At 47.2% G+C, this 25,965-nt stretch overlaps 1 protein-coding gene across 1 annotated transcript in view; it reads right to left on the bottom strand.

Annotated features, from left to right (window-relative positions):
• Positions 1 to 1,037: 1,037 nt before the first annotated feature.
• Positions 1,038 to 25,965, bottom strand: part of FOXO1 (forkhead box O1) — a 91,200-nt gene continuing 66,272 nt past the window's right edge. The window contains exons 2-3 of the mRNA XM_061133044.1: positions 4,753 to 6,109; positions 1,038 to 4,290 (exon numbers count right to left, since the gene is read on the bottom strand). Of these exons, the coding sequence (XP_060989027.1) occupies positions 4,775 to 6,109 (1,335 nt within the window). The 3' untranslated portion in view covers positions 1,038 to 4,290; positions 4,753 to 4,774. The remainder of the gene's footprint in view (positions 4,291 to 4,752; positions 6,110 to 25,965) is intronic.

Here is a 25,965-nt window from a genome sequence, read left to right as displayed (position 1 = left end):
TGCACAAGCCCCAGGTCTGGGAGCAGATGGGGTTATCTGTTCTGCACTCTGGGCTTCTGACTATTGTTATTTTAAAGCAAGGGTTCCAAAGCTGAGAGGGAGGGAGGGAGGGAGGAAGAAGAAGAAGAAGGAAAAAAAACCTGAAAGCTGGACTGATCTTCCAGTGTCCACACAGATAAACACTAGAATGACCTCTCTCCTTTTTCCTACTCCAACTGATATGGACAGTCCCTTGCCTGGGTAAGAGAAGCATGGAAAGCCAGGACTTAATTCTGGTTGTGAGATGCATTTTAACCATTACTAACCTAATCCTGGATGGCTCAGCGGTAAAAAATCCTCTTGCAGTGCAAGAGATGCAGGAGACAACACAGCTTCAATCTCTGGGTCGGGAAGATCCTTGGAGGAGGGCAAGGCAAATCCCAGGGACAGAGCAACCTGGTGAGCTACAGTCCACAGGGTCACAAAGAGCCGGACAGGACTGAACTCACACGCACACACACACAGTCTAATCCTAGTTTATTCCTCAAGCGTTTTCTGAAGAAAAGCAAACATGGAAACCTCCACTCTACAGCCACTGAATGGAAGAACTATCCCCTGCCCCCGCTTCATGTGGCCTTGGGAAGCCAGTGTTCCCACCACACCACCCATCCCCGCTCGGTGACGTCCCAGCCAGGGCCCTCCCCACCTGACCTCCAGGTATTGTTACCTTCAGCTCCGCCTACGTCAGCACGAGCTCTCCCACACCTCGTCATTTCTGTGCTGAAGCCGTGTCAGACACAGACAGACAAAGTGCTCCAGGGTGCTTTGTTATCACGGACCCAACTTGCTCTCCAACCCTCGGGGACTAGAGTTTGGTCCCAGAGAGAGTGTTTCCACCCGCCCCCCTAAAGAAATACCAGATTTGAATAAACCATGGCACTGTGGCTGCCAAGGTTTTAACTCATGTGATAGCTAAACACGAAGGGGGGAAAAAAAAAACAACCTAATAAAGAGCTTACTCTGCACAACTAAAAAAGAATGACACCAAACCATTTAAACATGATTTATGTACATTTATGGCTTTATACAATAATAGCAAAGATTGTTCTTGTGTCTGTAAGTCCATCAGCATCATCAGGCACTTTTCATTGTATTGGAGCGGGAACGGAGGATCTGCACGGGTACTAAACTCGACTGGCCAAGGCTAGGTGAGTCTGTCTGCGTCCAGATGGGATGAACGTGGCCAGGCCTGGCCAGGCTGCCAGGCCGTCACCCCGCTCAGGGAGGAGGCCAAGAGTAATGCTAGGCTGTCTTGTCTGCATAAACCACACTGCGTCTTTTACTGAACGATTACTTGGTAATCATTCAGCTGGGGAGAGGGGTGGGGTGGGGAGATTGGTAACACATATCCAGCAGCTGAATTAAGTCCAAATCATATACTTCGGGGGAACTGTTTCCATTTTGAGTGTCTTTCTCCTCCTTCTTGGGACGTTCCATTGATTTACTGCTCACTGGGATTTTAATTTAGACTTTGTCAGTTTTTCGAAGAAGACCTTTCCAAGTAACACATCTATCACCTAAATATACTCCATACGTCTATATTACGGAAACAATACTTTATATTTAAAATATCTGAATAGCTCTATAATACAATATGCTTTTAATAACAGTACAAACCAGAGGAAATAAATCAAACAAGGCTGCATAGGTGATATCATTTGCACATTTCACAAAGCAATCATGTACAATAACTGATATACTCATTACTCCAGAAAGTCAGTATTCGTACAGAAAAAGAATTACCAGAGGTCACATAATGTTTGTTTTCAAAACCGACAAGGTGCCTTTCACTGAACTTCACTGTACCCTGGAGAGCTACCCAGGATTCCTGTTAAGAATTTCAACACACACACAAAAAAAAAATTTGAAGGGAAAAAAAAAGATATTTACACAGACTCAAGAGGAAGCAACATCTTTTTAAAAGTCACTCTATGAAGTAGTAAGATTTGAACAGTGATTTTTTTTTTTTTTTTTGTAGCTAGTTGCCTCTTCAGTGAACGATGGGCCTGATGAGGCTCAGTGTGTGCTGGTCGGGGGGCAGGAAGTGGTGGTCACAGAGGGGAACACGAGAACTGTGGCCCCAACGAGTCCAAGCGCATGTGCAGGGGGCACCGGTCAGAGGAACCAGGGTTTCTGAAACCAGACCTATTTTGGAGTGGCCAACAATGAAGATGGTTAGAGGGGTGGCTGTTTAATGAATTTTCAAAAGTGTGTAAGTCACTGTGGGAAGCATACAATAGAGCCTGCCTCCTGGAGGAAATCCATCCAGAACACTTGTGTTCTTGTTAAACATGGAGGAAAACCCAAGCCAGTAGAGACACAATTCTTGGGCAACACAAAGCAAGCGTGACGTGGGCTAGGTTCAAAGAAGTCAGAGCGTTCTCAAGAAGGCCAGAGGGACACTTTTGTGCACCTGTTCCCTTCATCGAGCTGACTCTGGGCATTCCACACGACTTGAAAACACTGATGGACTAAATGGGATGCAAAGCCAATTAACTTGGGTCTAATCAGTTACAGATAACTGGAAAATATTACAACATAATGATCAGAATTATAGTTTGGGTTGCTAAAGGGGAAAGAAACTCTCCAATTCTTAACTTATACAATGGCTTTCTAAATAGATCCAAAGGTATAAATTACTGCTGGCTTGTCGGTTTTCAAATTTAGTGCCTGAATTTTTAAGCAAGTGCTATTCTGTTTGGTAGCCATCTGTACTCATGAACACCAAGCACTTTAAAAATCACTCAAGTCCCATTTAAAAATTCCCCCATTCGACCTCACTTTCCACAGTGCACCAAGTAATCTGTAGGACAGAAGGGGACAGAAGGGGATATAATTCTCCAGAAGTACAAAGTCAACTTCTGCCTAGACCAGGAAGAGCACAGTGTTACGAGGGAAAACTTTTGCTGAAGTTCAACTCAAAAAGGTAAAGGTGATCAAAACCCCAGCTTGAGAAAGGAGCACTGTTTTGGAGGTGGGTCTCCCCTTCTGATCTCCAAATACTACGCAGCCTCCCCCCAGGAGTACTTGAAACAAAGTGCATACAGGCACTGATCAGAAAATTCAATGCTGGGTAGGGATGCCTAGTTCACAAGGACAGCAGAAGCAGATGGGATTTCTGTAAAACACATATACAAAAACAAATCAAGTTCTCAACGTGAAACACAAAATGTCCGTAACTATACATCACCCTCCTGCCAAGGTAGGGCCAGAAATGGTGGGTGTGCAAGTACTAATCACAAGGATTTTAAGATTAGTCAGAAAACATCACCAAAGAGCATCCCCAAGTATACAAACCAGTGAAGCATGTATAAAATTAGTACTAGTCCAGTTAGAAATACAAAAGGAAAATCACGGATGCTGCTTCAAATGTCTGGGATTCCACAAATTTACAAGCAGACTATGTAACAAAGGTAGACTCGAGTTTTAAGAAAACATTACAGTTCAGTATCTATTCCAAAAATGATCTCAAGTCCCAACAGTAACATCAAAAATCATTTATATGGAAATTAGAACCATTTAAAGTGTTTGTACAAATTTGCAAATAACAAAATAAACAAACGAAGAAGAAAAAAAATAGAAAAGACCTGTACAAGGCTGGAGTTTAATCTTTTTTTTTTTTTTTCCCCCAAAAGAGTTTTGATAAGTCCATTAATTCAGCAGATGGACAACAGGCTACTGGTTCTCCTGTGAATTATGCGGCGCCGTGAACAGATGCAGAGCTGGTCAGTGGAGCTGTAGAACGGACAGCTTGGTTCTCTGTGATTCATCAGTTCAGCAGAACGCAGGTAGTACAAAACCAAAGTTTAACTTACCAAGGGCATGAGACCATCACAGTATTACAAAAAGAGTATAAACTTTCCTTGGACCAAATGAATATTTAAAAAAAAAAAATGCACACAGATACAATTCTGTAGCTACGGCTTATATGTACAAAAGTTGAGAGCACACCACGATCCAAGTCTTTTCTGCAATTATATGGTGTAGTGAGTTTGGCACTTCATTGTAATGAAATTTCCAATGGCACAGTCCTTATCTACAGCAGCACATAACCTGCAAACATTGGGCAAACATCCTGTACAGGAAAAGTGTCTTCGCTGCCAAGTCTGACGAAAGGAAAAAAGAAATGCGTTTTGTTGGTTTTTTTTTTTTTTTTAAATCAAGAAAACGAAAAGGTAGGGTGAAGGACATCTTTGGACTGCTTGTCTCAGTTCCTGCTGTCAGACAATCTGAAGTACTTTTAAGTGTAGCCTAGGAAAAAACACACACACACACACAAGCATTGAAAACAACCCAATGAAAATCAATTCAACTTAACATATTAGGGTGACAGACATACTTGGGGGAGGGTTGGGCTTTCTCAAACAGCTCTGAAATCATTCAATGGGAGAAAATTCCACTTTAAAAACCCCTTCAGCATTTGATTTGTATCAAATGTATTCATTTATTGAAGAGTTGCTAAGAAGATGTAGCCGTCTGTCAAAAGAAACTCTTTAAAGCCATTAGAGGAAGCTTCCTTATGTTTCAGCTCAGAGGAGAATTTATATGCTGCAAAAAGGGCAGAGAATGAATGATAAAAGATGCCTCTCCACAAGGGGTGGCTGGCTGACATAAAAATGAGAAAGTCCCAACCCTGGAAGATACAAGGCAAGTTACTGGGCTCCTCTCTTTGAGTCCTGTTTTCAGGCCTTTTGGTATCAGGGTGGCTCTTACCTGCTCACTCGCTTGCCCACTCTCAGCCTGACACCCAGCTGTGTGTTGTCGTCTTGACGCTATGCGGGAAGCTTTGGTTGGGCAACACGTTGTCAAAGTTAAAATCCAACGTGTCTCCGTCCATGAGGTCGTTCCGAATGATGGACTCCATGTCACAGTCCAAGCGCTCGATAAACATGCCGTCCAAGTCACTGGGGAGCTTCTCCTGGTGGAGAATGCCCATCCGGCCGTAGCCATTGCAGCTGCTCACCGAGGAATAGCCCCCCAGGGCATTCATCTGCATGGGGTGGGCCAGAGGCACTTGTAAAGCTGTCTTCACCGGGGCCAGGCGGTTCATACCCGAGGTGTGGGGCATGGTGTTTACCGCGTGGGGCAAGGCACGCCCGTTGACTGCAGATGTTGACTGAGCGTGTCCGGGGTGGGTGTGGGAGCTGGGGGTCATCATTTTGTTGTGAGAGGCCTGGCCTCCGTAGGCCGGCATGACGGAGTTGGGGCCCATCAACACGTTCTGGCCGAGCACTCGGCTGTTGGTTTGAGCCACCCCCGGATCGACTGGTGTCATGATGTCGTTGTGCGGAGGAGAGTCGGACGTCAGCAGCTCCTTCAGGAGTCCCGGCGCACAGTACTGGCTCATGCCTCCGTAACTCGATTTGCTGTCCTGCAGCGTCTGCATGGGCATCTGGGGCAGGGGGCTCATGCTGGACTGGCCATACGTGTATTTTTGGTAGTTGGGGCTGGCTGAATTCAGACTGGTGTTTGGCGGCGTGAAGGAGTAGCAGGGCGTCTGCTGCATCATGGTGCCCGGTGAAGACTGGGTGGACACAGTTAATGACGTTGGTGACGAGAGAAGGTTGAGATTATCCAAAAGGTTCTCCATGTTCTCGGGGCTACTGATCTCGGACAGACTGGGCAGAGTAGAAGCCATCTTTGCGGCGGACGGCGGGTACACCATCGAGTGCACGTCCCCGTCTCCCAGGTCGTCCTGCTCGGTCATGATGGGAGAGAGCCTCCCGCTAATGGTACTAGCGTTCGAGCTGGTGCGAGGGCGAAAGGTACTCCAGTTGTCGAAGTCGTCGTTGCTGTGAGAGCCGGGGCTTGCGGGCCACTTGGGAAACTGCGATCCCGGGCTGTCCCCGGCACCCTCCTGGCCAGACTGCAGGGACGCTTTTTTCTTGGCAGCTCGGCCTCGGCTCTTAGCAAACTTGCTGTTGTTGTCCATGGACGCGGCTCTTCTCCTGGGGGACTTCCCACTCTTGCCTCCCTCTGGATTGAGCATCCACCAGGAGCTTTTCCCGGTTCCTTCGTTCTGCACGCGGATGAACTTGCTGTGCAGGGACAGATTATGACGGATTGAATTCTGTAAAGCAAAACACCAGGTCAGAAATACGAACACTGCTCCGGCTGGAAGATCCACCATTCCACATAGACATGTCTCACGTGGAAGACAGGTCATGTTTTCAAAGTTTATGGTACAGATCTGTACCATCACTACACGACTGCTCCAATGAGTAAAGTGGTACTGTATCTTAAAAACAGTTACCTGTATTTTAATTTAACAAGGGGACAGAACTAAACAGGCATCATTATAAACGCTTTCTTTTACATAGCTCTATTGTCCAGGGAAATTATAGGACCTGGTTTTTAAACCACTTAGATCTGCAATGCAAATACCACTCCAGTAACAGAGTACTATCAAAACCGCTATCTGTCCAATTATCCCCCAGAACTACTGCAAGTTCTCTGCGGACAGTGCATGTGCCACTTAACACCAAGTGAGAAGTTTTGTATTATGGGGTCCACGTGATCAACTAACAAGAAAGAAAGGAAGCAGATCATATTCTCAGTTGAAAACTAGTTAAGACCTGGATTCATTTACATTCTTTAAGTCCATTAGGCAGATACAGGTGAATAGAAGGAAAACGAGGTGGTGGTGGTTGTTTTAATTTTAGAAAGCTGAACTACCAAGAAAAAAAAAAAACTTAAATTCATTTAAGTGTTGCTCACGACCCTCTCTTCCCCACTTCTACTCGAGCCAAAATGCTGCCCTGGGAGGGAAGGAGTTGGTGCAAAGGGCAGAGAGCTGGTGTCTTTGACCCACTGAGTACGGCTCCATGACTAAATGTGACAGAAAACCAACTTTGAGCCCCTGGGTAGCTCTGCTACTCACTGGCTACAAACCCTGGGAAGCTGCCTGGCCCCTGCATGCTTTAGCCCCCTTGGCGGCTGGTTCCATGGGTTCAACGACACAAGGCATGCCAGGTGCTCAGCCACGCATCCAACATGGTAAGTGGTCTCTGGAAAGAAGCTGTCAGATCCCACTTTGGCAGGAGGACACAAGGCTCCATCCTTCCTGAGCCCATTCCCCTCCTCCTAGTCACTGGGGTGTGGGTAGGAGCTTAGTGGTATTACAAACACAAACCCGCGCCTCCGAACACCCTGTGACAGGAGCCAAAGACGGCGCAAGCCCCAGCAGAAGCGGTGGGGCCGGGCTGGAAGGGAGGAAGCCCGAGCGTGACCCCTGTCCTGGGGGAAGCGTGAGGCTGCCGGCACCTGGAGAGCCTGCTGTGGGCAAGGAAGGGGGCCTCCTGGGAAGCAGGGAGCATCCCGGCTGGCTCGGCCCCAGCACAGGAGAGGCATGTGGCAGCCTCTCTCTCTGTGCACTCAGCGCGCTCCGTCATCAGGGCCCGGAGCAGGTTCCGGGCGTCCTAGACTCCCAGAGCAGGACTGAGCGCGTGGTCCCCACACCTCTCTGGCTTCCTCTGCCAAGTGGATGCCTGGCTCGGCTGGACGAATCCCCGGGACCCCTGCGGCCCCTTCCCCCCGACCACGAAGCGGCTCTGGCTGGATCTGTGGTCACCCAGAGATGCAGCCACAGCGCCCACATCCTCATCGCCGTGGGACTCAGATGCTTGAGTGCCAGCCGCTGTGCCAGAACAGAGCCTCTGCACGGCAGGACCGGCCAGGGCGCCACGCAAACCTTGAGCTCACCATCTCTCTCGTTTAGGGGAGGCAGAAAACAACCTGAAAAAGAAAAAAAAGATCTCCCTTTCCAAAAAGAGACGCAGAAGTCAGAATGAGGCTGGGCAGTCAAGGCTGAGAAATCGACATTTCCAAACGCCCTTTGACCCTCTGTCCTACATTCCACGCGAGGATTGCAACACGGCAGCCCTGGGACAGCTCCTCGGCCAGGCCCAGGCGAGTGGGGTCGGTCACGGCCCTGGAAGGGGGCTTCCAGGCTGGATGCCAGGCAGGCGTGTACGTGGGTGGCGGGGCAGGGATTCTTCTGTTCCCAAGACTCTGTCCTCTTTCTTCCCACCTACAGACTCTCCCCAAATCCAGACTGGAGCCCCTGAAAGAGGCCGGGAGCTGCATCTCCCTAATATACTATTCCATCCCCGTCAGATTCTCCAAACCCTACAAGGGAAGGTTTCACTGAATCACACACACACACACACACACACACACACACACAAGGCCGGGAGCTGCATCTCCCTAATATCCTATTCCATCCCCGTCAGATTCTCCAAACCCTACAAGGGAAGGTTTCACTGAAACACACACACACACACACACACACACACACACACAGTGCTTTCCTGCTGGCCCACCAACCTACACACACACATGTGTGCACTCCAGCTGGGCCCCCAACCTCTACACACACACAAACAGGGCCCTCCAACCTCTACATCCCTCCTCAAAGAAGCAGGCCTGCTCCTGGGGCCAACCTGGAATGGAGCCTGTACAGGCTGGAAGTCTGGGCATTTTGCACAATATTCCATCATGATTATCTTGTTCTTTAAACACAATAGAAACACAGATAAGCTACGATGGAATCTCTGGAGCAAAGGAAGCTTGACTCCTGTCCCTGTCACATTTGGTTAATGATGAAGGGGGAAGATCTTCCTAGATAGTGGCTTCCTGGCTGTCTGTACAGCCTGGGGGGCGGGGGTGGGGGGGGACACAGCTCTATGATACATATAACTAGGTCAGATCATTTGTAACTGCAACTGGGGGACACTTCGAACAAGACTGCAGAAGCTGTTTAAAGATGGAATCTTTAAAAAGTTTAGGAAGGAAAAAAAAAAGGTCAGGAAGTATTCACTAGCCTGGGCAAGACACACACTGGCTTACTTACTCAGACGTACCAAAAACGGGGGTGGGGGGGAGGCGGCGCGGGGGTGCACATGGGGTGTAAGCAATCCCTTACTTATCAAAACATTATGCTACATATTTTCCTAAGAGGACATTTCAGGTCACTCTTTGAGTAACAGGGCTGTCTCTTAACTTTACCAACAATTAAAAAAATTTTTCCCCAAACAGGAAAAGGTTTGCTGTGCAGGCTGGTTACATAAATTCCTGTTTTTCACATAGCCAGCAGGACACTAAAGAAGCTATGATAATCCAGTGGGAGGAATTGGAGTGGGAGATGCTGAAGAGGTAAAGCCTGAAAAAATACAGGTCACGAGTCATGATGCTGGGCTCCCTGGCGGCTCAGACAGTGAAGAATCTGCCTGCAATGCAGGAGGCCGGGGTTCAATCCCGGGGTCAGGAAGACAGAGGGCAACAGAGGAAGAGATGGTTGGATGGCATCACCGACTCAACGGACGTGAGTGCGAGCACGCTCTGGGAGAGAGTGAAGGAGAGAGCAGGCTGGCGTGCCGTGGTCCATGGGGTCGCAGAGAGTCAGACACAACTGAGCGACTGAACAACATCAATTCATGAAGTGACGCCTGCAAATCCCAGCCGGATGCGGTGGACCCAGCCAGGGTGGGGCAAGCATGGTTACCTGTGACCTGGGCAGAGAGCCACACGCAGCCAGCAGGGCTCTGAGCTGTTCAGTTTTTCAACTGGAAACAAGTATCACGTGAGGAGAGAGGCAGGGTGTGAGGACAGAAGGACTCACGCACTGCAAACCACTCACCCAAATCCCAAGTGTTCGCCCAAGACCACCAGAGAGAAGGAGCCCTCAGCAACTCCCCCTCCACCCGCTGTCATCTCCACTGCATGCGCCCCTTGGCTGCCCGCCCCCCCATCTGTGGACCTGGCCACCCTGAGCGAGGCGGCAAGTCCATGGGGGCAGCGGCACCCTGGACCCGCTGGACCCTAGCCAGGGTGCCCCGGCTTGCTCAACCTGCTCTAGTGGCTGTTTCTAGCTCACGGGTTCATTCCATGCACTCTGCAGACCAGTTTCCACACCTCTTGAAGGGTAAGGGTCTTTTTTTTTTTAATCTCATCTCAAAGCTCCTAGAAGACGCCTTACACACAAGATACATTCAATGAACGGCTGTTGACCAACATCCCAAAAATGTCGCAGGGAAGGTGTCATGCCATCCACCTCTTTTCTCCGTCCATTCGTGCACGGCTCATGCCAAGTAACTTCTATTAACACTGGGGCTGATTTGTGCTGGGCGCAGTGGGCGACGTCACAGAGTCTGCCTTCTGGATGTTTTATGCTCTACCTGGGGAAGGAACCAGGCCACCTAAATGGCCACAGGAAATGTACAAAGGACTGTCCAGGAGCTTTGACATTTTCCTGCCAAAGGTCACCACTCCCACCCCACCCCGCTACTTCTGTCTCAGCCCGTGTCTCTTTCTGAAAGCATTTCCCGAGAACCCCATCCCATTCTGCAGCTAACACGGGGCCTGGTTTGCTCACCACAAGCACAACTCTGCTCTGCCTGGCCCCCACAGCCCTGTGAGCCCCAGGAGCTTGGAGACCTGGGCTGTCTTCTTGGGCACTGTACCCTCACAGCTCCACCGCCGAGGAGAGGAGACACTCAAGCATCTGTTGGATGGACGAACAGATCTTACATTTACAGGCTGTTTTCAAGATTAAATGAGATAACAGACAGATGCCCTTACCTCAACCAATATCAGCCGCTGTTTTGATTAGGATAATGGCTGTATTTCAGCAAATCATCCATATTACAATCATCAGTCTCCTCATTATTCCTTTATAACTACATTATTCTAATAATTAAATTATTCCTTTATAATGAGAATGAGACCACCACCTCTCAGCCACCACTCTTCACCCCAATTTCTGCTGGGCATTCTAAGACTACTCTGGTCTTTGTATTCAACCAAATATAAAACCAGCAAACTTAAAGCTGAATACATCCTGCTCAGGACCCCCTGGGCTTTCGTATTTTACACCTGGATTTTACTCTAGGGCTTACAAACTGCTTTCAACCCATCATGTCTCATTCAATCCTTGGAAGAGTACTGGAAGGCAGGTTATCATCGGCCCCATGTTGAAAATGGGAGCACTGAGGCTCAGAAAATGAATCTCCTGCAAAATGTCTCTGCATGCAACACCACTGCCAGAAAAACCATGTTTTGGCTTCACCATCATTAAGAAGAATCACAAGAACATATTTACTTAAGACTGAGGTTACCTGTGTGCATCCGTGAGGGAGCGGAAATAATTCTGTTTACAAATACTAGTTTAGAAAGCTTGTTTTCTGCCTCAACGGGTAATAAATTTACAAAGTATGATTTGCTTTTCATTCTAACTGGCTACTCGTCGTGGCAGGAAACCAGAGCAGCTGAAGTGTGAATTTCAGATGTGAGTGTTGCCTTGGGGAAAGCGTGTGCAAAGAAGCTGTGGGAACCCACAAGGAGAATGGAAAGGCCCTCAGAGGCCCCACGGCCCAGAACTGCCCATCGCCCTGCAAGAGGGTGGGTGTGAGCAACAGCTGGCCAGCCAGCCAAAGAGAACTTCAAACCCAGACGCTGGGACACATGACTAAATGAACTTGTTGTTCCAGAAATTCTAGAAATTCTTTCAAAAATGCGAGACAAACTAGATTTTTCCCAGAGTGTTTTATCTAATTCCTGTGAACTCTGTCCGTGTGTGCGATGGCTTCGTAGGCTCCCGGCATGGACTTGGCCCCTCCTCCTGCTTCCTTGCTTTTTACACATCCCTTCCTGCACTTCCAAGAGTAAAAACAAACTAAGGAGAAAGTAGGAATAATCTCTGTTCAGCAGAGTTCCCGTCAGAGGTGCTAATAAAACAACAATTCTGTAAAGTAATGCATGTTGCTTGCAAACAGGAGGGAAACGTGACCTTGTTGCCCATCCTTTTTTACAGGTGATGGTGACAGATGTATGTCACCAATCGAAGCATGTACATTCAATTTTAGAAAGTGCTGTAATGGTAGATCTGCTGCGGAGAGCTTGATCTACTACACGCGTGCACGTTAGGCTCCAGCACCCAGTTCTTCTGGAAAGCTGGTTTCACCTCCCCGAAACCCGTCCTTCTTGCCTGCCATCAGTGGCCCCCAGTCTGCACTAGGACCCGCGCTTCCCCAGGAACCTTTGTGGACAGAGGACGCACAGCCTCATTAAACTTATGAGCCGGAAAGTCCTGGGAAGGTCACCTGTCCTCACACCCTTATTTTGTATTAGGGAAAATAGAGTTCGGAAAGATTAAAATGCAGATGGAAAGCTCATTTGCAAAAGGCAGGAACCACGTGGTGCAGGAGCCCTAGAAGAACCGTAAAACCAGAACCAAGGACATGCAATGACTCCCCCAGACCAAACCAATCTCAGCTACACACTCTCCAATGGCTACAGGTGCACGTTTAGCTCCAAAAGCAGCTTTATCTCTGGCTCAAATCATTTCAAAGGAAGGAAAATATGACTACATTACATCAGCTCCTACTAAAAAAAAGCATATGGCAGACCATGCTTGCATGTGAAACAGAACCAAAAAGGCAAGTGCGACATCTCAGGAGAAGTTTCAGGTTTTCGGGAGGCAGTGGGGAGGCGGACTCCGAGGTCGGACCGTGGCTCCTGGTCTGCCCACGTCCTGACGCCCGTGACACAGCACCGCTGTGACACAGGATCGCTGGGGACGGAACAGCATCCTCTCCACGGAGAGCACTCAAAGAATCACCTGGCACAAAGCGGGGAAGTGAAGGTTGGCTATTTTGTGATAGGAAGCAAAGGGATGTATAAACAGGAATTTTTTGGCCATCATGAATGGTTACAACTTGATTAAAAACCATTCATCACAAACTTCCTGTTCAACAAGGCAGCCAGCCTTCCTGAGGCTGTTTCCATGTCCTTGCAACTGAGCTGCGACCCTTCTTTGACAGAGAAATTGTTCTCGCCCCCTAAGAGGACTTTAAAGGTAGAGATCTGGATCGTTTAACTAGCGTGCTTGGTCAGCTTTGGAGGTGATCCCTGTCAGAACCTGTGTCATCCACAAGGTTGTTCAAGGAGAGAGGTGCGCACGCCGGCCCATGAACAGCTTGTATTCGGGATGGCAAATAGGAGAGGACAACTTGCTTCCTCGTCTCTTCCCACACTGGCCAAGGAGGAAGCCTTGCAACAGAGAACCGGGTGATGCTCCACAACTGGCCTGATCTTTAATAAGCTCGTATTTGCCAAAAGCCTCAGTGTTTCAGGGTAAATCTTCAGCCACTAATGTCAGACACTGGGGACTTAAGGAAAAATCTTCGGGATGGAACAGAAATTTTACTTGATGATACTAAAACTATCCCAAGCTCTGGCTTCTCCGAAGGTTGTAATTAAAAAGAGGCACCGTGTTTCCCCATGCTGTGTCCCAAAGGAAAACTGAGTGTCACAGAAAGCTACATTTCATGGAAGGAAGGGCAAAGTCCTTGATTTTCAGGATGTGAAAACCCATACCATGTCATGTCCTGTGTTCTACACACAAGCAGAAACCAGGAACTCCAAGAGGCAAAGCCCCAAACAGCCCAGGTGAGCTCAGAGCCTCAGATGCAGGCATCTCCCGCTATTCCAGATGCCGAGGTAGGTACCTGAACCCCCCTGTCCAGGTACAGTCTCCACAAGAGCGGCTGACGTGGAGCCCTGCTTAAGCAAAGCCTGGAAAACAGAAACTACCTCCCACAGTCACACGCTTGGGCCGGAGGTTGCCATGGGAGCCAACGAGGCCACCTCTCAGGTGAATGTCATCACCCCTGGCTAGTAAGGTCCCAGTGGTGGGTATACAGAGACTAAATTTCATTTAGCTAAAATTCTTTTAAATACCTAAAAAAGGTGGGGGCGGGGGTGTGTGTGTGTGTCAGCTACTAAAGATTTCAAAGTACAGCTGGTTTCTCCTGGGATTAATTTAGTTCCAGTGCGGCAAGCAGGCAGCCCCGGCCCTTTAACCCACTCACTGCTTCCCCAGGGAGGCGCAGAGGCCGGAGGGCACTGCCAAGTCCATGGCGGGGAACCACCGCTCCCCACTGCCTGTCGGCTGACCTGAAGGACCCCTTCCTTTCCGAAAGGTCTTTTTAGTTAACTGCCCAGAATAGGGAGGTTTTGGGGGGGTTTTTTTTTGCTGCTCTTGCCTAATGACTGCTTCTAACACATAAGGCCCTACCAGAACAGAATATTAAGAGGAAACTCATTTGTTGAAGCGATTTTTCCATTTGCCTAATGAAAGTCTTTGTCTATTTTATAGGCCATACCATTTTTCGAATCTGCAATGGCTCCATAAACACGCTGCTTTACAAATGCAATTAACTACCTTACATATTTGGCTACCAGAATGAGGCAAAACAAAATCAAAACCAAAAAACAATACGTTAGGATTTACTTACTCTCTTCTGGTGAGGAACTTAAATCTAGCATACAGTGAAACTTCACATATATATAGCATGAGTTTGATCCATCTTAAATTTTTCTAAAGAGAACTAAGTGAATTTCAAAGTATTTGGTCAAAGTTAATGATGAGCCCATTAAACCTGTTCATGTTAAGTAAATGTTTATCCAAGGTGTGCACCTAAACTGCTTACAAAAACCAACAAAAAGCTTTACAAATGTAAAGGCAATATGCTGAAACTTGGGACAGATTAGAATCTGCAGGATAATATCCCACTGATAGGATGTACTGTCTTTAATTGCCTTTTACCCTAAATATGTTAATATGTTCACTGTCTAGAAAATGCTAAGAAAAGATGAATCCACTGAATGCATAATCTACTTACAAAGAACTGGTATGCATAGTAAACAGAATTACAAAGTACAAAATCTAGGTTTATACGGATTTTTTTTTCTATTTTGGAACTCAAATATGATAAATCTAGACTGCAAAATGAACAGCAAATTGCAATAAAATATGCCACTCTGAATCACACATTATTTGCAATGGAGCATTTTCTTGGTTATATGGAATCTTGAAACCAGCTTTCGGGCCATCATTCTGGCTAAGGAATAAAGCAACAGTGACTTCCTAAGTACACACTGTTGTGGGTCCACCCCAAAAAAATCCTTCAGAGCTTGTCCCAAGTCAAGCAGTTACAAGTATTCACTGACTGACCCAACACGAGCACCAACACTGGGCCATTTACTTTAAGATAAAGCAAAATTCCGCCCACCACGGGAGACTGGGCTGGCCAGAGCGGTCCCCACACCCTGCAGACGGCAGGGATCCACCTCAGTGAACAGACCACAGCCCTACTCCCCACACCTTCCTTCCTTCCTTCCAAAGGCTTCGTCAGCACCAGCAGGATCCACGCCAGTTCAGAGACCCCAAGCTGCTGCTGCTGAGTCGCTTCAGTCGTGCCCGACTCTGTGCGACCCCGTAAGACGGCAGCCCACCAGGCTCCTGTGTCCCTGGGATTCTCCAGGCAAGAACACTGGAGTGGGTTGCCATTTCCTTCTCCAATGCATGCATGCATGCAAAGTTGCTTCAGTCGCGTCTGACTCTGCACGACCCTATGGACAGCAGCCCATCAGGCTCCTCCGTCCACAGGATTCTCCAGGCAAGAACACTGGAATGGGTTGCCATTTCCTTCTCCAAGAGACCACAAGAGAACCCCCAAAACACATCAGAAATGCAGCTTTCAGTTAAGTTACCTAAGTGCCTACACATATAGGTCCCTCGGGGCCTTTCATAATGTGTCCACCCCCAAAGCCGCACCTCCTCGCCAGCACAGCCTGTCCCTACACGAGGCCTGCGCTCGGCTTGAGCAGCATCTGTACAAGGCGCTCCCGCCTCAACGTGGTGCTGCTCTTGTCTGTCACCTCTGCTGTGAACAGCACTGTCACCTCGGAAAACTGTGCAACTGAACAACGAAGAAGCTCGAGAAGCGGTCCCCTCACTTCTGCACGGTCACTGACACTCCACCAGAAGTAACACATTTATTAAGGGATGCCCACAAGGACCCGCAGCTTAAGTCAGCCCTCAGGTCAAGATTAAGGCCAGCTCTGGGAAGATGTGCTCCACCAAGACCTTCCTGGGCTCAGGGGGCTGGAAGGCTCCAAATTGAGTCTGCCCTGGAACCAAATTTAGATGACCTGGGGTCATCCTACCTGAAGAATCTCAGGAACGGGGGAGCCTGGTGGGCTGCCGTCTATGGGGCCGCACAGAGTCAGACACGACTGAAGTGACTTAGCAGGGGACATCCTACTGGGACTTCTGTGGATTCCATTATTTTTGAGCTTAGCCTCAGGATCAGGCTGGTCCATATTCCAGAGAGAAGAGAGAAAGAAAGTGAAGTAGGACAAAGTGAAATGAAAAGTGAAAGTTGCTCAGTCGTGTACAACTCTTTGGGACCCCACTGAGCAACTGAACTGAACTGGACTATACAGTCCATGGAATTCTCCAGGCCAGAATACTGGAGTGGGTAGCCTTTCCCTTCTCCAGGGGATCTTCTCAACCCAGGGATCAAAGCCAGGTCTCCCACATTGCAGGTGGATTCTTTACCAGCTGAACCACAAGGGAAACACAAGTAGGACAAAAAGGATCCCCAATTGAGTGATTGCAAACCTTGCCCATCTGGAAAGCTCTCCTTGTATTAAACCTTTTACTCTCACACTGCAATTTTAACTCATAACCTCTTTAGAAACATGAATGACAAAGACAAGAATTAAAAGCATAAGACTATGTTTACAAATCTCCAAAGACAAAACCTCAGAGCTACTTTTGAATATCATTTTTAGGAGGTGTTGATCTCTTCAAATGCCCTGGCTACACATAACCATTGTTTTGGGTTGAGAAAGCAAGGAGAGAATTTTGTACAGTTAAGCTCTATTTTAAATACTAGAGGGAAATGGAAAAAGAAAGAATGAATAAATGATTATATGAACTGTTTCTTAAGGTGAGTGAAACCAATGAAGAATGAGAACTTCTCGCCTGAGCCCAAAGTCTGTGGTGATACACCTTAAACTCATCTTTGGAACTTTAGTGCTCACTGTTCTCAGTTTTATCACTTTGAATTTTGCCCCAAACGGAACTGTGAATAGCAACCATTGTGGCTGGAATCTTGCACAGGGCACAAATGTTTTGTATCTCTTCTGAGCTACTGCATTCAAGCATACTCTGAACCACTGCTACAATTCACCACAGTATGTTAGTACATTTGGGGTGCCTTTTCTCCACTTTGTTAAAACTATGCATTTGCCAAAATGGTTCAGTATTAGGGTCTTCGCAGAAGAGTAAAGGTTTATACTCATGTCCAAGTTAGGTGATTTCTTCTGCATATGCATCTGAGCCAGGTAGATGACGTCCTATACTTTACCATCATATAACCCAAAGGAGCATGGTGAAAATGTAGTGATAGCACACTGGGAAAACACAGTATTTATTATTTAAAATGTGAAAGATGCTAAAAATTTCCATTTCTAGAAATCTTTGATCATCTAAAACAAAAGCTAGACTTCCTGGATGTTGTTGGGCCCATTATTAGACACCAACCAGTCCATCCTGAAGGAGATAAGTCCTGGGTGTTCACTGGAAGGACTGATGCTGAAGCTGAAACTCCAATTCTTTGGCCACCTCATGCGAAGAGCTGACTCAATGGAAAAGACCCTGATGCAGGGAGGGATTGGGGGCAGGAGGAGAAGGGGACGACAGAGGATGAGATGGCTGGATGGCATCACCAACTCGATGGGCATGAGTCTGAGTAAACTCCAGGAGTTTGTGATGGACAGGGAGGCCTGGCGTGCTGCGATTCATGGGGTCGCAAAGAGTCGGATACGACTGAGCGACTGAACTGAACTGACTGAAACTATGAGCAGTGAGTAAGTCTAATTTCAACTCCTCTCATTTTGTTCTAAACAACAGGTAGTGTCTTTGATATTAGTTTATTTCCTTTTTTTTAAATTACTTGGAAAAGTAATTGAGACAAATTCTGACAACCTAGTTAAGACTGTTAGCGAGATTAGAATTTTAAGTGGGTGAACTAAGTTTGAAACACTCATTCTTCACTGCAGCTCTAACCCCAAAGGTAAGAAGTTTTATATTTTAACCATTTTTAGAGTCCATGATATATTTCTATCAAATAGTTAATGAAGATAGGCCCCAATACATTGGACAATTATTTTGGTCCTCGAAGTAGCCATAAATTAGGCAGCAAGCAGCATGCAATTTTAGAACAAAATATTTTCTTTAAAAGTCTTCAAGGTTGGGTTATTCATATTTTTATTTAATTACATAGACACCCGAGTGTTTCAAAAAGGACCCCAAGGTCAGTCAGGGCTGGAGCAGGACATGTCCAGTCAGCTCTGCCCCAGTGGGTACCGGAGCAGTTTTGCTGTTGGGGGGATGGAGGGGGCCAGGGCACCATGGATCTCACAGGACCAGAATCAGTCATTTTTATTGGAAACACAAACAGAAGATAAACTCTTACCTTCATTTTTATCATTCAAAAGTCCATCCAAAATTAATCAAGATAATCAAGCAAAGCTTAGTTGAAGTGGGTCTACTGCAAACTATTTAAATCCAGACAACCTCAGAAATTAACTTATTTCCATTTCCACATCAGTAACATAAATCAGGGTCTTCTACAATGTCATTGTCATTCAGCAAGTATTTATTGGGCCTCTACTGTATACGCGATAGATACATGGAAAAAGCAAAGTAGCATGCCTCCCAGGCTGACAGCATGGAACGAAAGGTGGCACATGCTCGACACAAGAAGGAAAGACCCTAACCTGGAACTGGGGCGTGAAGAAAGGCAAGAGTCAGACCTTGGGTGAAAGAGAAAGGGGTTCTCAGTGTGAGTGCAGAAACAAGTAAAAGGTCACGGGTATACCATGTAACAGCTTCCCAGGTGGTTGAGTGGTAAAGAATCTGCCTGCCAATGCAGGAGACGTGCGTTCAATCCCTGGTTTGGGAAGATACCCTGGAGAAGGAAATGGCAACCCACTCCGTATTCTTGCCTGGAGAACCCCAAGGACAGAGGAGCCCGGTGGGCTACAGCCCATGAGGTCGCAAGAGTTGGACATGACTTAGCAACTAACCCAGCACCACCAGACTACATAACAAGTTCTAAAACCTGAGAGACCTGGATCCAAATCCAAACCTGAACAATCCTGGGCAAGTGACTTACAATCTAACAGTTAATATTTATCTTACTGAATCACAATACTAAAATGCTCAGTGTATACAAAGTGACCAACACCACAGTATACAGAGAAAAGTTTGTGAAAAGAATTAAAAACATGTCTGGAAGAGAAAGAAGGGGTAAGTGTGGCCATATTTTAGTTCAGACACCGAAAGAGCGGGAAGCAAGATGGGAGGTGACTCTTATTAATAAAAATGAGCTAAAAGCTTGTGCTTTATCCCACATGCAATGCTCAGGAGATCAAGTGAAAAATCGAATAAAGTTATGACACGAAACCTAGAGGAACGAGCCAACCTGCCTTCCCACGAAACAGAAGAGGAGGAGACTGTGTCCCCGCTTGAAAAGCAGATATTAATATTTTTGATTATCCAAAAACTTAAGAATGCGAGGGTACCTGTATTTTTATGTGCACATAAATGTTTGCTGATTAGCAAAAGTGTCTCGGGAAGGTGCTGTCTTTGGTATGGTTCTTCCTCGCCCGAAAGTGTGCCCTTGGTTCAGATCACCCCAACCTCACCACAATCGGAGGCAGCTGCAGCTTGTGTGGAAAGGCTGAGAAGCATCACCTCGAGGACTCCACGCATCTCTCTCTCTAAAGCTGCTGCTGGGCTTTTTCTAATGCTGCTTGGTGGTTCTAAGACTTGTGGCATGATCTCAGAAATATGACTATGTGTTTTTTTTTTTCATAGTCAGAGAAGGGCAGGATACTGGAGCTGGGACCATTTGTTTTGAAAACAAATTCTAAAAGTCGTGAAGTCTGCTGTGTTTTCATATTTTTATCCATCGTTCACAACATTTGGCATACGAACGCCCTTCTTACTCTTTGAGAGGTTTATTTTTGTTTCTTGAGGTCATTGTCTAGGCTCAACCATAACATCTTTCAGGGTGTTTTGAAAGGCTAAAGGGAAATTAAAGGAAATAATGCCCTACAATGTAACCATGGACTGTTCAACATAAACAGGGATAAAGTTGCTACAGATCACTCAGCTATTCAGTACCCTGGTGGGTGCATGTAAGATCCAGGGCCAAGACCAACCCGTGGCTGGACGGCAGTGGTGTGAGGATAAACAGATGGCGTTTTCCCCCCAAACACACTCCCTCGACCACACATCACCTCCATTACTGTGGTGCACACCGCCCCCCCCCCCCCACACACACAAAAGGTCTAAATCTTGGCAACTTAATGTTCAATGGCTATCCAGTCAGAATTTGACTATACAAGTACAGGATTCTGGTTAAAAACCCTACTCTCAGCAGATTCCACCGACCTTTCTTCTCCCACAGCCCAGGGGCCCTGGCCTCCGTCTACATCCCTTCCTTTCTGCTGCTGAGGAACACTTGCTAAGAGAAACACCACACCTTTCGTTATTAACGTCCCATCTATTGCATTGCACTTTCTCCCAACTGTGGCTCCTGGTGGGATCATTTTATTCTCCCCACCAAAACAAACAGAACCGAACTAAGCACTTCCACTGATTCAGAGTTTCTATCTTTTGGATTTTAAAATACTTTATGTGAACTTTCCATCTACATTCAACTCCTGGAACAGCTTAGCTTAGGTGGGGATGAAAGCAGGAAGAAGCTAAGACAGAAAGAAAGAGACCCAGAGAAAGAAAGGAAGGAAGGAGCGGGGGGTGGAGAACAAGGCAGGAGGTGGAGAAGGGGGCAGGGGGAGAGACACGGAGAAAGAAAAGAAAGAAAGAACATCACGTATACTGTCCAAGGATCAGGCCTCAGAAGTTGGACTTGCTTCCTTAGTTTGAGATTTCGGTGCAAAATATTAAATCATTCCTGCTTGGCTGGAACGTCTCTCAAAACAGAAAAGTTCTGCTAAGAAGCTCTGCTTCTCCCAAAGCAGGGGGCTGACTGACGGCTGAGAGGGATGTGGAATCTGCCACTGGCACCCCCACCATGCTCCCCACCCCCGCCCCCGCCCCAATCGAGCGATCTCTTGAGAGCAACAAGAAGCGGCCAAGCTGAATGTTAGATATTAAGGATGAGCTGGGGGAGGGACGGGCTGGGGGAGGGATGCTGACACGCGGCCTCCCTCGGCAAACGGGCCTGGTCAAACACCTGCCAAAAGGCAGCGGCACGCTGCTCTGGGTCCAGGTTTCTGTAGCCGGTCCTTGCCAAACAGAGCAGCTGTCACCCAGGCTACAGTTCATGAATCTTTACCTAACCACCCTGACACCCGGGCCTCGAGCGCTCATCCTGGTGACTGAGATCCTTCCTGCGTTCTGGTTCAAGTCCTGCTCCACACAGCTGCAGCCGAACTGCTGACGATGACAAGGGGACAGACAGGACTCCCCACGGCCAGCCTCTGCCTCCCCCCACCCCCAGGGAGATACTCCAGCCACTGCCCAGGTGGACTCGCCTCCAGCTCTCTCAAAGGTGAGGTTGTCCCTCTCCCCACGGAGGTCCCCTAGGGCACCTCCAGAGTAAACCTGGACAGAGCAGTGCATTCTGGCCCAGCAGAGTGTCTCCAACGTCTGCGCCAAAGAGCAAGGGTTCCTCAACTTACACTGGACTCCCAACTGCAGGGTTTTTAGAGCCTTTAATACGCTAACTTCATGTTCACACACAAAAGCAATGCAAAGCGAAACACAGCACCCTTCATTAACGCAGACCTTTTGTTTGTTTTGTGGGTGTGATCACGTGCACCCCCCACATCTCTGACACTTCCTGACAGACCATGCTGTGAAACCAATATTTAGCGGCAGGCACACACTTTGGGAAACGCTGGTCGGCTGGCAAGACGTGGTCAAGGGAGTGAAGGTCTGGCTCTATCTCCATATGGACGACTCGGACAAACGTCATCTCCTGTGTCTCTCCGCTCTGTCCTAACTCCAGAGAGGAGCTGAGACACGTACAGGGTCTTCAGGAAGCACGCAGAGTACTGCGCAGTCGTGAGGTCTCAGGATCACCAGGCTGGAAGGGCGGGCCACTGAAGGCTGCTGAGCTGCCTCCCAAAGAGCATACCTTTCCCAGGTGCCCGGGGAAGCCCGGGTGCTTGGTGAACCGTGAACCCTCCCTCTCTGAAGGATGCAGGAGACGCAGACTTCCCCGAGCGAGCCAGGGGACTCAAGACTGTGGGTCCCGCACAGACCCCTCGCCCACGACCTCACAATAAGAGCCAACATCAGTATCTTCAATGATACACATGGCAGACTTACCAAGGGGACAGAATGAGCCCACTCTAATTTCAATCCCAAATCCCTCCCACCCTCCTGAACGCTTCCGTGGGAGGAAGGCAGGCAAACACAAGGTACACGAGGAGGAAGAAAGGGAGGAGATGACGGGAGGAGAGTGTGATAGGCCGATCTGCTCAGCAGACAAGGGAACGGAAAAAATGATTTGATTCCTAAGAAGTCTCCTAGGTCAGGAAAACGCACCCCAGCCCCGGCCGTGACACCATACTGGGGAAGAACCATGATGTGAGCAGGGAGCCAGTTTCCAGGGTCGTGGAAACAAGAGTCCAGAGGAGAGGCACCTGCACACCGGCTCTCCTCGTTAGCACACAGTGTTAGCAGCACTACTGCAGAACCAGACTGGGCAAAAGCAGCAGCTAGGACTGGAGGGTTTATTTACACACATTTGACAATGAATGTCCACTATCATGTCCCGGAAGCCTCCAGTGAGTGCTATTTGCAGCTAATATCAATGGTGACCTTCACTGCCAGTTACATGGAATCTGTATGGTCAACTATTTCTTCTACAAGACAATCTCAACGAACATAATGATGTCTCTCAGTGGTGAAGGCAACGGGGATCTTTACTTTCTAGTTGTACATTGTCTTTTTGCTGCTGTTAAAAGAAAGAGCACGTACAACTTTCAAAATCAGAATACAGTTACTTCCTCCAGGGGGTAGACCAAAAAAACTCAGCCTGTTCCTCTTTCATTTGTTCATTCAAAAAAACTGATTTCCTATCAAGTGTCAAGACCTGTATCATACCACACACACACAAATATTTTCATAATCAAATAAAATGAAGTTCACAAACTATATCCTAAGATTTTTTATTTTTTCAGGAAACAATAGCTCTTTCCTTAAGCAGGAAGTAGAAAAAAAACAAGTTCTATACAAAACCAGTCAAATATGGTGGCTGGGCCAAAGAACCTGAGCCTGCTGTCAGACAAAACTAGATTCTAACAACCCAGTCCTGGCATTGAGTGAACATGTGACCTTGGATGAGTCACTTCCAACTCTCCATGCTTCTTTAATCGCCTCATCTGCAAAATGGGGACAGCAGCTGCCACTTCAAAAGAGTTTTCATAAGAATTAATATGAGATAATCACACAAAGCACTTATAAACACAAAATGGCAAGCAAACATCAAGCCTCTGAACACAGGCAAGGCAAATCTCAAGTCACCACCCTGCACAAATGCAAAGAGAACCAAGCACTGGTACTTTTTTTAGGCAAAACACATCCCCAGGCACTGGGTCTTAATGTTGATCCAACCACTATTAGCAGTAGCAACAGACGATGCTGTCACTGGAAGGTGAAAGTCATCCAGGGTATGATCAAGCAAAGTAAGCTCAGCCAGAAGCTCAGAGACACTTCAAGTTGCCAAACTACTCCTTACTTCTTGTCCACACACAGACACGGTGGCTCAGATGGTAAAGAATCTGCCTATAATGCAGGAGACCTAGGTTCGATCTCTGAATCGGGAAAATCCCCTGGAGAAGGGCAAGGCAACTGACTCCAATATTCTTGCCTGGAGAATTCCATGGACAGAAGAGCCTGGCGGGCTACAGTCCATGGGGTTGCAAAGAGTGGCTAACACTTTCACTTTTACACACAGACACACAAGGGTAATGTAGTTAGCGAGACATGGGCACCAACATTCTGAAACCCAGCAGGAGAGGGTGCTGGAAGAAATTGGAAAATCAAATCAAATCAAGCGCTTGGGCATGTCCTCAGAGAATACAGAAAGGCATCTGGGCTTTTCCAGAGTAAAAGAGGTGTCTGGAGTGGACGGAGCACCACGGGACACCTCAGCTGTGTTCTGTGACCCCGTCCTTCATCGTGTATAAATCCTGAGGAGAAACTGCTTGGAGGCATTTTAAAAAAAAAAAGTGAACAAAAATAGAGTCCAACAGCCCTCACACTTGTTGCTGAAACACATTCCTTCACCTTGGAAAGACAGTCAAAAAGAACTTGTGGAGGACTGTCCTCATACAATTGTACAAATTGTGTTTAAATTGGGAAGCCAGCTGCTCCTTGATCAGTCATCCTTTTTATCATCAACAGAACTTTAATTAGCCCCCATCTGCTTCCTGTTTTATACCACAAATTTTAACTTTCACCTGTCTGGAGCCAAACTGCAGTTAACTACACCCACAGTAAATAAAAACACTGAACTTTTCATACAACACTCAATTAATTTTCATTAAGTTGATACTGGGCTATTCAAAATAGTGCCTGATTCAAGTCAACTATTTTCCCATAAATGACAAAGTTCTATACTAAAAATTCAACAGAAACTCTGTCCCACCCACATCTTCTTGCATTTTTTCCATTAAGAAGGTTTTCAAGCTGTCTGGCTTCAATTTCCTGATTTTACTGTTAAGTATGGGGCCATGTCAGGTCATGTAATAACAATGGCTCAATCTCAAAAACACAATGCTGACTTAAAAAAAAAAAAAGTTGCAAAATGATACCTACATTGACAACATTTATATAAATGTAAAAGGGGTGGGGGTGACTATATAGGATTTACGGGCCCTCATACATTAGCCCAGCCAGGGGGCAGGCTTCTCTAAGAAAGCCAACACCCCACCTCCAAAACGATGACTGCCTCTCGGGAGACAGGAAGGCACGGAGCGAGGTAGATGTCATTTGTTAAAACCGCGCGGTGGCGAGTGCAATGTTGTTGTTTAGTTGCTCAGTTGTGCCCAACTCTCTGCAATCCCATGAACTGCAGCCTGCCAGGCTTCTTTGTCCATGGGATTTCCCAGGCAACAACACCGACTATACTAGCCTCTCTGCACTCCTAGATGTTGGGACTATTTCATACAGTTGTACGCCAAAGAGAAAGGGAGGGGGCAGCAGTCAGTAAGTGAAGGCGAGCTGGTATCCTACGCCTTCTGACCCCACTTGAGAGCTAGGATGGCAATGGACACAGCTTGAAAAAGCTCCCCCAAATTCTCATGCCCTCATCCTTTGGAAAGGCTGAGTAACAGTCCACATGTCTCAGGGCAGGGACCCTGCTCACTCATCTAGAAACTGACAGCGCTTACCTACCCAGTCAGGACCTGAGATGTGAGTTTTATCTGAGTTAAATCAATAGACAGCACAAGAGGATTTCTGTGCTGCTATTTCCTATCCCAATAACCAAGCACATCAAGCCAATTTACCTTTCTTGAAGGAGTCTGAAGAGATGATGAATGGTTACCACTCCTGACTAATGACTGGCGACTTCTAGGAAGCATGTTGAAAACTGAAGCCCTAAAGCCCGTGGCTCAGAGGTTGGGATTCAGCAAGTTCAGAGTGGGGCCCAGGGCTCTGTATTTTAAAAAGTCATAGTACTGGGACTTCCCTGGCAGTCCACTGGTTAAGACTTCACCTTCTTACACAGGCAGTGTGGGTTTGATCCCTGGTTGGGGAGCTAAGATCCCACATGTCTCATGGCCAAAAAAAACCCCATAAAACAGAAGCAATATTGTAACAAATTCAATAATGACTTTTAAAATGGTCCACATCAAAAAACTCTTAAAAAAATAAAACAAGTTATAATACTGAGCGTCACCAAGTTTGAGAACACTTGGACTAGCTTCATGTCCAACATTCTTTCAGTTCTAATATTCTAAGAAAATAACTCAACTGTGTCATTCCAAGAGATTCTGATTCAACAGGACGAAAGTGAAGTCCCAGAATAC

The sequence above is a fragment of the Dama dama genome, chromosome 30 (assembly GCF_033118175.1).
Source record: "Dama dama isolate Ldn47 chromosome 30, ASM3311817v1, whole genome shotgun sequence".
Classification (NCBI taxonomy): domain Eukaryota; kingdom Metazoa; phylum Chordata; class Mammalia; order Artiodactyla; family Cervidae; genus Dama; species Dama dama.
This window is presented reverse-complemented; position numbering and strand designations above follow the sequence as displayed.